General features: G+C 37.6%; 1 protein-coding gene across 1 annotated transcript in view; it reads left to right on the top strand.

Moving 5' to 3' along the window:
- CDC20B (cell division cycle 20B) overlaps window positions 1–12,464 on the top strand; it is a 453,794-nt gene that overhangs the window by 49,355 nt on the left and 391,975 nt on the right. The window contains exon 3 of the mRNA XM_044064423.1: window positions 7,204–7,553. Within this exon, the coding sequence (XP_043920358.1) occupies window positions 7,204–7,553 (350 nt within the window). The remainder of the gene's footprint in view (window positions 1–7,203; window positions 7,554–12,464) is intronic.

Raw genomic sequence — 12,464 nt, 5'->3', positions numbered from 1 at the left:
TTTGACCTGCATATCCAAAATTGCATAAGAAAAACTCATCAAAAACAATGGATGCTTTACAAAGCCAAAAACGTTCTCACCAACACAACTAAAACTACACGTGCCACTACTTATCTCCTCCCTAGACTTCTTTGTGACCCTCCCATCCTTACTAACCTACAGGTTTCACAAAAAAATTAAAACTTTAACAATGCTATAACAAAGTTGCTAAATGTGCAGCAAATACCCCTTTCAGAACCTACCACTATGTACCACTGAAAAGCCTAAATTCATTAGAACTGCCTCAACTAACATATGCACAGCTTCTTACCACCTATAAAATTTACCAGCATCCACCTGCATGTCCAGCACTAAAAACATTCTACACAACTATGCTCACAGTTGGTCATTGCTACAAACCTAGCTGCAACTCCTTACCTGTATCCATCAGGTCTATAGCCCCCCTCCCATCTTTCAAAGCCACTCTGAAAGGCTTCCTACCTAAAATCTGTCTCTGTTCTTGCTCCAAACCAAGATAAACTATAGCAATAAATGTGAACAAGTACATTTTAATTCCTTATACCCCCTTACTCTCCATTCTTCACTTACTTCCTTACTGCTATCAAATTCTCTTCCCTGACTTTTTCTCTAAGTATACCATAAGCCTGTTTTTCCCTCACTTCATATTGCAATTCATGTTCATATTAGACTAACTTACCTTTACTCTCTCCACAAGCTATCTAAAATTTCTCTAAATATTAAATGTTTGTCATATAACATGTATCAATTCTTAAACACTGTTTTTATATTATGTCTAATGTGTTATAATTATTTAAATTGCATTTGTTTTCGTTTTTATTTGAAGATTGTAAAATTATTATTCTTAACATGTTTTTTAATAATTTGGAGCTTTTCTGCCCATTCCTCCACTGAAAATAGGCTTCTACCCAATTGGACTTTCCCGGTAATCAAATGTGAATAAATAAATAAGTACATTTACTACTTAAGGCTGATTTTTGTAGGCCTGTGACAAACATAACACAATTCTGAGCTCTCTTAACTTTGCAAGATGTGGGAATATGGAAAACATGATCTCTTTACTGTGTGACTCAATTATCCATCATCACTTTACATTTCATGCGGAAGATTGGCAGCGGTTTGCTGCACACACAAAATTGAGACACACGCTCAGGGTTCTCAGATTACTTGGTATTTGATTTACCCCTAAAAAGATAAAATGATTTTACCCATCTAATAACCAAGAAAAACATATCCCAACAAACTGAGACAATACTTGCGAAGATATATACAAAAATAGTCAAAAGTGATTTGTTTATCATTTTCATAGGCTGGAACATTTGTAAACTTTACATTTTTTTTTATCAGATCACAAGAACCAATCTCTGTTATTAAACATTTCCTTTGCAGGAAAGTCTTGTGACTTGCCTTGTTCATTTATTTTCATCAAATGTTTACCTGATACATTTTTTGACAGCTGTTTGCAGCATGAACTGGTTAATTTCCAGACCTCCTTAGTGCTCAATGATACATTACTATTTCAACGTAATGGTTACAGTATTTTCAGTGGAATTCCAAGGAACAAAGCCTCAGAAATACTAAAACACATTCAGTTAGTACACATATAGAGCATCTTTGAGAAATTATGCCATAGTATGCAACACTGCTTAATGTGCAGAAAAATGAGACAATAATATACTTCATATGTACACAGTAAATTATAATTTGATATGGTATTGCTTGTAAAGGTTATATGGGAATGCAGAGGTAAAATCTAGAGATAAGGTTCAGGTAATAGCAAATGAGGAGCAACTGCCATAACATAATTGACCAAAAGGTGAAACATAGGTCAACAAACTACATAAAAGGTTGCACGACAATTCCCCCCATTTTAGACAGTTAATAACTATTACATAGGACATATGCAGAGCTGCAGCAAAATAGCTCTGTTTGCTTGGCAGCAAACCTATTTGAACCCCCCCCCCCGTTTATAACTGATTGCAAAGACAATAACTTAATAACAGTTTCATTTTGACAGTTTGCATCCTGTCATTAAAAAATGATTGGAATTACTTAATACACAGTTTGTAAACTGTATAGCTATCCATCTGTCCTGGAACAACAGATAGGCAGTTAATAAGCCCTGTATTAAATGATTGCCTGTAGGCTGTCAGACTATTTGCTGGCACCAGGAGTGGTTGCCCTGTTCGACCCACCCTTGCTGTGGCACTGGACATATACATCGAGTTCATATACTGCAGAGAGATACAGAGGTACCATTACCTTTTCAGCAAGAACAGCACATATAAACACATGACAACTACTAACGTATATGTACTACAAATTAAATGTGCATTACTAAAAACACTGCATTACTAATAATCTATAGTGAAACACTACATTTTTGATTTGCCATGCTTTATTAAGTTTTAATTGCACATGCGCTTATTCTTCACAAAGGCTAACCTGCTGCAAATTGTCATAAAATGATACTATGATCTGTATTGCACTAGGTATGTTCAATGAGAACATTTTATTGAAACACCAGTAAAAAGATTTTCCCTTGTTCATGTTTGTTCTGATTGCTGCTTTTGCTAACTATGGCTCTAGTAATGGCAGAAAAGTCTCTTTGGACTATAGATTCAACTGGTTAGCAAATAAAGTAAAAGCAAAGAAACAGACTTGCAAACAAACAGGATAACAAAAGATAAACTATATAAGCTGCTACATAGCTATGTGTGGAACAGTTTTCACTAAATACTGTTACATTACAATGACTATTTCATTGTACTTGTTTATTTTTCTTCTATGATATCAAATGGATGTCCTTAATAGGAGTTGTATCTTAAAGTGAGGTAGCTCTCTACAGAATGTGCCAACATACATTGGATAGCAAGAACCTTGATATTAATTGTTAGATTTAATTTTTCAATGCCATCACTACCACAAAGATCAGCAAAGGCCTGAAAACCTCAACAGCAAGAACAGGTCTGACTTGGACATTGATGGAGTAAATGAGTCCTGATTCAGAAAAGATACAAGATCCCACTATGACCAATCACTTCAACTCCTTTCAAAGTCAAAGCCATATGAAAACTAGGAGCTGTGTTTTTTTTGATATATGAAAAAGACTATAATATTTCATAACTGCCAAATTTCAAAACTAAAACAGACTGCAAACCAGAAAGGGTGTTTATCTCTAGGCATTTTATACACTCTGTGACAGCTCTTTCCAAAGCTTTCAGAGCTTTTGATATCTGTGCAGATGCTGATAGATATTTGTTGCCTCTCCTCACACTTCTAAAACCAAAATCAGGCATTTTAAACAACTCAGATTGTAGCTGGTAACCCTAATATTCAAACCATTGACCCTCAAAGCACTCATGTTAATTTAGCCAACTCGCGTAAATACTTAGGGTCTGTATTAGTTTGTCACAATACAATTGCAGCGAACACCACTTCATTGACAGAAATTCAGGGAAAATCATTTTCAGCGATTCATTGAATTTACAGAGAGAAACTAAATATTTGACCAACAGCACAATGGACCTACAGCTATGGAAATTGAGCCCACACAAGTGGAGGGCTTTTCCCCACCCCTAACTAAATATACCAACTCCAAGATTGCACTACACTGGAGAAAAGGGCAGAGTTATGCTGTAGGGCAAGTATTTACTTTCCCTCAGTAAATTCAATGAATCGCTGAAACGATTTTCACTGAATTTCTATCAATGAAGTGGTATTTGCTACAATTGTATTGTGACAAACTAACATAGATCCAAATACTTATTAGTAGAAATTTTTTCTTACTTGCAAAACACTCACTAGCACTCTCACAAAGTGTTGTATCACCTCATGTTATCCCATTGCACCTCTGATTGCTCACCTACGATTCTCTACTGCAAAATATTTCATAAAGCCAAAAACATAGTATTCGCTCCTGCAAGTAACCCTTAGGTCAGTCTACCAACTCAAACAGTTTGCTATAAACTCCAATTTCTTGACACCCTGAAACAGTCAAACATATCACTGTGACTTTCTAAGCATCACTAACACCTTCAAAATCAAGGTAAGCTAACATTCCTTATTTTCACCACCACCTACAGACTTGTTTATGTAAACTTCTGTTTCCGTTCTTGACTTCCACTTAAAGATCTCTTTGACTAACTACTTCCGCCAACATAACTATATGGCAGGAAAGTCTCACTACAATGTCTCCCTTTTATTTTCAGCTGTACTGAGAGAGCTCTATACAAGCCTGCTCCAGCCCAATTACGTATGAAGTTGCCTAGACATAACCACATTCACTTTCATTTGATTCTGTGTATTCTTCTTAGCACAGACTATTGGGAGGTAATCTACAATGCCCTGCAGCAGAGAAATTAATCACTTTGTCACTTATTATTTGTATTTTCATATTTATGTTATTTTTTTCTTACTTAAGAGCCCTACATGATATTGAGGGGTATGGTGTGATATGCCATGGTAGGAGACAGGAAAACTCATTGTCCCTGTCTTTTTACATCACACTGTACCTGAGATATTGCTAGTTGCTTGTTAGTAATTATGAATATAAATAATATTTCCATATGTACTTAATACTTCAAAAACAAGTGGCTTACAAACTGTTGCATGAGATCAGGAGAAACCTCATATGTTATTGAAGAAAACTCTCTGAAATTTGCATTGTAAGTTGCATGTCTTAAGCAATATCTATTGTTACTTATATTGATAATTATACAATTAAGCATGTGTTTCATATTTCTGTAAATATCTCAAGTAAACATGCACACATTCGAAAGCCTAGGTCTGGTTAACAAAAAGTTCTAACAGTATATGTCTCGGCTGTACAGTTTCTAAGATACGAGAGTTTGTTCGTGAAAGTATAGCAGAAAGATAAGTTTGGGTTTGGGTTAGTGTGCATTATCATATGTGATGGTATTTATGAAAAGACTTTGAATCCACTATTATCATGGTAAAGAATGTAAAGGGTGGAAAGTAACTGAGTTAAAAAGCACGAATCACTAGAAAAATACTCAGTCAGGCACACTGGTCGCAAAGAAAGTCCAAAAAATCACTAGACTGCAGAAATAATATATGGTGAATCCTTTAATATATCCAGTACACCAACAGATTTCCTCAGGAAAAAAAGCGTTAAATCTGTTGTGTACAGTATCATCCTCTCTTGTAAGATCCTACCATAAAGCGGTGTGCCCGAGTATTTTTCTAGTGATCACTGTAAAGAGTACTTCTTACTGATAACATTGCTACTAGTGACATGCCATACCACACAGGTGTTAATGAATTAAAGGGCAATTAAGCTCACCATGATGAAACTCTTCATAGTATTGCATTGGGCATGACATTTCCACCTATAAGAGGGATAGTACTGCAGGCAGAACTTGTGGAATGCCACATTGCATGTAGTAGCAAGTTCTGCATTCAGGTGGAGCTATTCTGATACTCCAGGGGAGCTATTAGTCATAGGCTGAGACTAACTCCCATGAGTAGGACAGTTGTATGTGAATCAACCCTGCATTTCAGTTGGGACAGCTTACCCAGATAAAAGGATAAAAAGAAGAAATTCCTTGGTGGGCTATTGCACCATGCCTGCTCTGTTTTGCAGATGATTAGAATGTAAACACAATGACCATGCTATCTGTCATGCATGCATTCTTTTAGCTACCATACAGGTGTTGTTGTTGCAAAAGATGGCCACTTCACCAAGCTGCTCCAACTGTTTAGCAGTTCTGGTACTGCAAGCAGGCATGCTGGCAGGCTGCCATATGTGTGCTACCCTTTAGGTAGAGCTGTAGTGGCAGACATTTTGCTCAGTCCTGGTCTATAATGTAATTTATTTGCATAGATTATTGTAAACTCTCACCACCCACACTTGACATAGTGGGTCTACTCTGCAGTTTCCAGTACAGTGGTGCAATAACTGTTTTGAGTGTATCCTGTGTCCTATCCCCCCCAGAATGATAGCATGCCTGGTGGTGAGGATATACATTGGATTTTAGTTAGCTAAGCAGGATGGTGGTGGCTGTTCACTGCACTACTTGAACATTCTGGAATCTGGCCGTGTATGTAACAGCCAATAAAACAAACATATCCATTGACCATGTTATGGTAAATAATTTAAACTACTACTTATTGCAAATCTCTCTACTACATTGAAAATACTGCATTGTGAAAATGTATCACTTAAATGATTGTACAACTTATTGCAACTTTATATAGTGCCAGTCCTACTTGAGTCATGGCTGGAAAGGGTCACAATCTTAGCTAGTTAATAAATGTGAACTAAATAAATAAGTAACTATATTAAATGCATCATATCACTATGTGTTGATTTGACTTTATATTAGCAATGTTATGACTGTGGTATTCTTTCTTTCCTCTGATAGTGCTGATAATATTCTTCAAAGTCATATTTTTATTAATTGAATTAATATATGGATATAAATATTCACTTGCTTGCATTGTACTTGACTTTATGTAAATTATGTTATTTTCATGTTATTTTTAACACAATCATAGCTGATAAAAAAGAGTTTTAGGATTCAGTATGCCTACCTGCTCAAATACTATTAAAAAAATCCAGGGACTCTGGGACTACACACAAACATGCTTTTATTAGGATTACATTCGAGGTATTATCAAATTTGAAGTTAAATGTATTATGTCACCCATATTTATGGGGATACTTCCACTGTGGTAGTATATCTTCAGTGTACCTCTCTTGGGATATTACTAGGCAACAGCTCATTATTCATCCATTTTGTTTCTTGTATTATACTGTTTGTTATCTTCACTCATAAACATTTATTGTCATATACAGTTTACCAAGGATACACATGCTTGTTTACCTTAGCTTTGCCTGTATTACTACCTGCAAATATTTAAAATGACTGTTCTAATTGAATGTTATCTCTTAATTTTTAGAAATCATTACACACACAGACATCCAAAAAGAATATAGCAGATTCTTTACCAGCTGGCACTATGAAGTCCTGTGACGTTCCCATTTGCTCCACTAAAGGTACTTGTATTCTGCTGTTGGTTATACCACTGTATTAGGTTACTGGAGACAATTGTACAGCCACATTATGTTAATGGGGCAGGAATGGAGCTGATTGTACAACCACATTATGTTACTGGGACAAAAATAGAGCTGATTGTACAACAACATTGTTACTGGGACAGGAATGGAGCTGATTGTACAACCACATTATGTTACTGGGGCAGGAATGGAGCTGATTGTACAACCACATTATGTTACTGGGACAAAAATAGAGCTGATTGTACAACAACATTATGTTACTGGGACAGGAATGGAGCTGATTGTACAACCACATTATGTTACTGGGGCAGGAATGGAGCTGATTGTGCAACCACATTATGTTACTGGGGCAGGAATGGAGCTGATTGTACAACCACATTATGTTACTGGGGCAGGAATGGAGCTGATTGTACAATCACATTATGTTACTGGGACAGGAATGGAGCTGATTGTACAACCACATTATGTTACTGGGACAGGAATGGAGCTGAATGTACAACTACATTATGTTACTGGGGCATAAATGGAGCCAATTGTACAACCACATTATGTTACTGGAGCAGGAATAGCTTTTGTCTTAGTGATGAAATGGACTATTAACTTATGATCATATAGCTCACTAAAATGAGTTTGATTTATGATATTTATGCACATGTGCAGTACATAATATTGAACATTTATTTACTCACCATGGTTTCAGTGCCTCATGAAATCTCAAATGCATAAAATGCTCCTGGCACATTTGGTGGACTGCACAAAATAGGAACAGTGTTGTGAGTTCTACTGTGTATATGGTTCTATTGTATTTAGAGAGCATATATTCCTGCTTTATATTTCTAACAAATATATTGTATAGGAAATTGCTGCTGTCATTGTTTCTCAGTATGCACTAATAGTGATTCCTTTCATTTTCAGAGATTACTCTCTTTATCATGTTTGTGTAACTGCGGAGTTGTATATATAACTTTGTGGAGTTTGGGGGCCTGTCCCCTGCACAACAACCCTGGTATTCGGTAAGGTTGTATACAGGAATAGCTTATTCCTGCAAGGAAGTGACCGTTTAGGAGCAGCACGACAACGCGCCATGCATAATAATGAAGGCATGCTGCCTGAGCTCCTAAATGGACATGAAGCGCTGACGAGTGCAGGGGGCGTGTCTGAGAGCAGACCTCTCACAATAGACATGCTCCTGCAGTCAAGAACTGCCGTTTGGCAATTACAATGAGCGAGACTGCTCATAGGGGGTTGCATACCCCCAACAGCATAGATCAATGCAGAATGTCCAGATATGTGGCAAAAACATCTGGCCTGTCCCTCATTTACCCTGCCAAATCACTGGGATGATCTCATCTGAAATAATGGCAAACATACGAGTGTCAGACTTCAAATCCATCAGGAAATGTACATAAAAACAAATTCCATTACCGTAGCAACACCCTAAGTTTATAAGAGCAATATTTAAAATATAATAATATAAACACTTTTTTTTATCAAACAGATTAAATTTAACCGTAGGTGCACGGGTTTGCCCATTGCTTAGCTACGCATACTGTAGCTTAAATGGCACAAGAAGATAAATGTCAAGATACATGCAAATGAAACAGTACTGCAATAGTGTAGTGGTCAGAGAATTCGCCTTACAAGCAGTCATTCCTGGTTTGATTCTCACTCCAGTAAATTCCATTTTCCATGTCAAATCACTTTATGAACAATATGTTTTGTTGTATAACTTACTAAATAACATATATTTGTGAATTGGAGTAGTGCATTAAATGCAGATGTGAGGTGTCATTGTAATAATGTTGTAAAATCCACAGATAAACACAAGTGTCCCATACAGTATACGTACACATGAGGCAGGGATACAAATCAAAGGTATAATGTGTAATGACTGATAAAGCTATAGAGTGTCCAAATCCACCACCTTTACAAGAACCATTTTACATTTCTGTCTAAATTAGTGTGGGGGTAAGCGGGAGTAAGCACCTGTAAGCAGTAGTAAGTGGGTTTAAGCCTGTTTGCATGGGGGTAAGCAATGCTCACACAGGTTAAGCAATATTGAAGCTAACTCTCTGCAAGCATATTTAACCAGAAGTTAGCATAGCTTATCATCGCGCAAACCCGCACAGACCAGCTTACAATTGCTTAAAACTTCCCAGCAACAAAATAAACAGCCCTTGCAGGTGTTGAACCCAGGATCCTAGACACTATAATCACAGTAGTTAACCAGTAAGCCATCACAGCAATACATAAGATTGAGGTATCACCAAACAGATTCTCACTATAGGACAATCAAAATTAACACGTGAAAGGAATCTATATACGTTTTATGCTGGATAACCTACTACATAACATAAATATGTGAATTGGAGTACTGCATTAAGTCCAGATGTAAGGTGTCATTGTAATAAAGTGTTTAATCCCCCAGTAAACACAAGGACCCCATACAGTGTACATACACATGAGTTATGGATACCAAACACATATATAACATGTAATGAATGATAAATCAATGCCAAACAACAAATGGTGTGCAAATTAAAAATTAAGCAACCCTAAGCATTGCACACCTCTGTTTACTAAGTGTAAGCAATGTGTAGGCCAGCTAAATCAGTTTGCCCACTGGTATAACCCTTTAAGCAATGCCAACCTTAGGTAAACAGGATTGCCCATAGATTAGCATTTTCAAAACCATCCAATCACGGCAAAGTGTGGGAAATCAGACCTATTTAAACCCTACAGGTGGGAATACATCTCATAACTGGCTGCAGCTTTCTCCTGTAGGCACTATGATCGGTGTGGGTGAAGGAGTGCACTTCTGGGCACAGTGCTGGGGCATCCAGGAGTCCAAAGTCATGGCAGGACTCCTTATTAAAGACCATGATCAAAGACTGCTGCAGGGCCAGTACAAGGGTTCCCAATATAAAGCAGTAGCCTGGGACCATCTCACCTGTGACCTCACCAGTGCCACTGGCATCCCTCGAACTGGTGACCAGGTGAGGCATCACTATGCCAACCTGAGGCGGTGAAAGAGGGAGCTCTTGGATCAGTGGATCCAAGAGGCTAGGCAGACAGGTGATGTCCCAGCCGTGTGTAAGTATCAGTCTACTACCTGTTTAATAATTGCCATCTCATGTATATTATGAATAGGTATGGCTAAATATTCCTCTTATGTCTTTGACAGTGTCAGACAAGAGGGCTGTGAATCGGGAAGCCAATGCCTGTAGATTGCAGAGGTTGTGTCGCGAGGCAGGTTAGTAATAATCTTGCATGTACTGTCATAAGAAATAAATCTAAAAGTAGTAGAAAGTAAATTGTCAGTATAAAACCTGTATTGTGTATGTCATGTACTGAATAAACCAGAAATATGGCAGGAAGAGTCTCATATAGATTGTATGTAAATAAAAGGTTAATACTGACAATAAAGGTCTAACTGCTGGACTGCTCATGTTTATTCTGGTATCATATGGTAATGTAGTGTTTCAATCTGTTAATAGTACTGTTGTATTAAGCACTGTTACCCACACTGTGATACATAAATAAAATGTGTATGAATGTCTGTATATGATTGTTGTAATCACAAGAGGTCATATTGTACAACTAAGAGAGACTTAGACAAAAAACAGTGACAAGATAGACAATATAATCCAAAGAGTACACTCAACTGAGAAGTGAAGTGTTGTATTTTTAGCACACACAGCCATGGTTTGAATCCTGGGAGTGATAGTAAGCTGTATGCAGAATCATACCCCACAACTGTACAGATATTGTCAAAAAGTCCAGATGATTGGTGTAAGTCCCCTGCCTGTCACACTGTCCCCCTGGCAAATCAGTGCGATGATCCCAGAAGTTTAGGCAGCAAATAATGACATACAACTGATAGTCAGGCATCATAACTGTCAGAAATATATCCATAAGAACAAACCTGTCACCCTAGCAACTCACCAAAGTGTTATGAGAGTAATAAGCAAAGTATGTCCCAATTCCACCCCCATGTTGTGAAGCTATGACCAGAGTGAGTACAGTAACAGAGTGAGACGTATGTTTGTGTCTTTCGGCTTTTCCCGGTTAGGGGTCGCCACAGTGGAACTCTGGTCCTCTAATGATTGGTAGTTGATTTTTACATGCCGAGTTACCAGCCCTGATGCACAACCTTCAACGAAGGTACACCCATTCATGCATATCTCCACGCAGAAGACGCTCTAGCTGAGAATCGATCCGGACAGCGTCTTACTGTGAGGCAACAACGCTATGGCAGCACCACCACCGCGGGAGAACAGAGTGAGCCGTATGTGCATAATAATAATGTGGAATCTGATAATATGTGTGACAACATTCAGGCAGTGTTAACAAATATTTCCCCCACAGGTCTGTCAGATATGAAAACTGTGCTTAGAAATAAAAGATTGAAATCTTGGACTGGTACTGTTTAGTCTGGTATTGTATGGCAGTGTTAGTGTTGCAGTATCTCTGACTAATAAGGTATTACTCATCACTGTCATCCACACAGTGCTACATAATAAAACTGTCTAGGAAACCCTGTTTAAAAGTATTGTAATTACAAGGTCATATTGTAAAACCACGTGAGACTTATAGAAAGAATTCAGAGAAAAAATGCACAGCAAATATCTAGATAGCACACCCAACTGTGATGTACACTATTTTATTTTAGCAAACATGGTCATGGCTCGAATCCTGGGAGTGGCAGTAAGCTGTATGCATAATCATACCCCTCGACTGTACAGATCTGTCTGGAATGTCCAGAGAATTGGCCCATGTCTGCTGGCTGTTACCCTGTCCCCCTGGCATATCAGCGTGCTAATCTCTGACATGTAGACAGCATTTAATATCATATAACTGACTGTCAGGCCTGTAAATATTTGAAAAATGTCTATGGAAACAAACCTGTCATGGTACAACTCACCAAAGGTTTATGAGGGCAATAGTCAAAATATGTCCTGTTTTTACCTGCATGCTGTCAAGACATGCCCAGAGTGTGTGCAATAAAAGATGGAGAGGTATGTGCATAACATCAACCTGGAATCTGGGAATATGCATAGAAACAGTCAGGTAGTGTTAACAAACATACCAGGTAAGAGGTGTGTACTGCAGGTAAAACACAGTTCATGTATATAATTGTCTACATCCATACCACTGTCCAAACTAAGGCCATAGGGTAGTGTAATAATACCTGTAAGGTACAGATCACAGCACTGACTAGGAAAGTAATGAGAACTACAGGGATATACAAGTTGTTAATTGACATCTCCCCCCACTATATCTGCAACAAAAAACTAAATACACAACTCATTCGGTATGTGCACTATTAAATCTACTGTTGGGACATATGTCCTATTGTTTGATAAATATTGAAATTTGTTCTATGCATGTTCCATGTTGAAAT

This window comes from Protopterus annectens, chromosome 2.part2 (genome assembly GCF_019279795.1).
Source record: "Protopterus annectens isolate FY-2018-M chromosome 2.part2, PAN1.0, whole genome shotgun sequence".
Classification (NCBI taxonomy): Eukaryota; Metazoa; Chordata; order Ceratodontiformes; family Protopteridae; genus Protopterus; species Protopterus annectens.
Note: the sequence above shows the minus strand (reverse complement) of the source record. Positions and strands in the feature narration are given on the sequence as shown.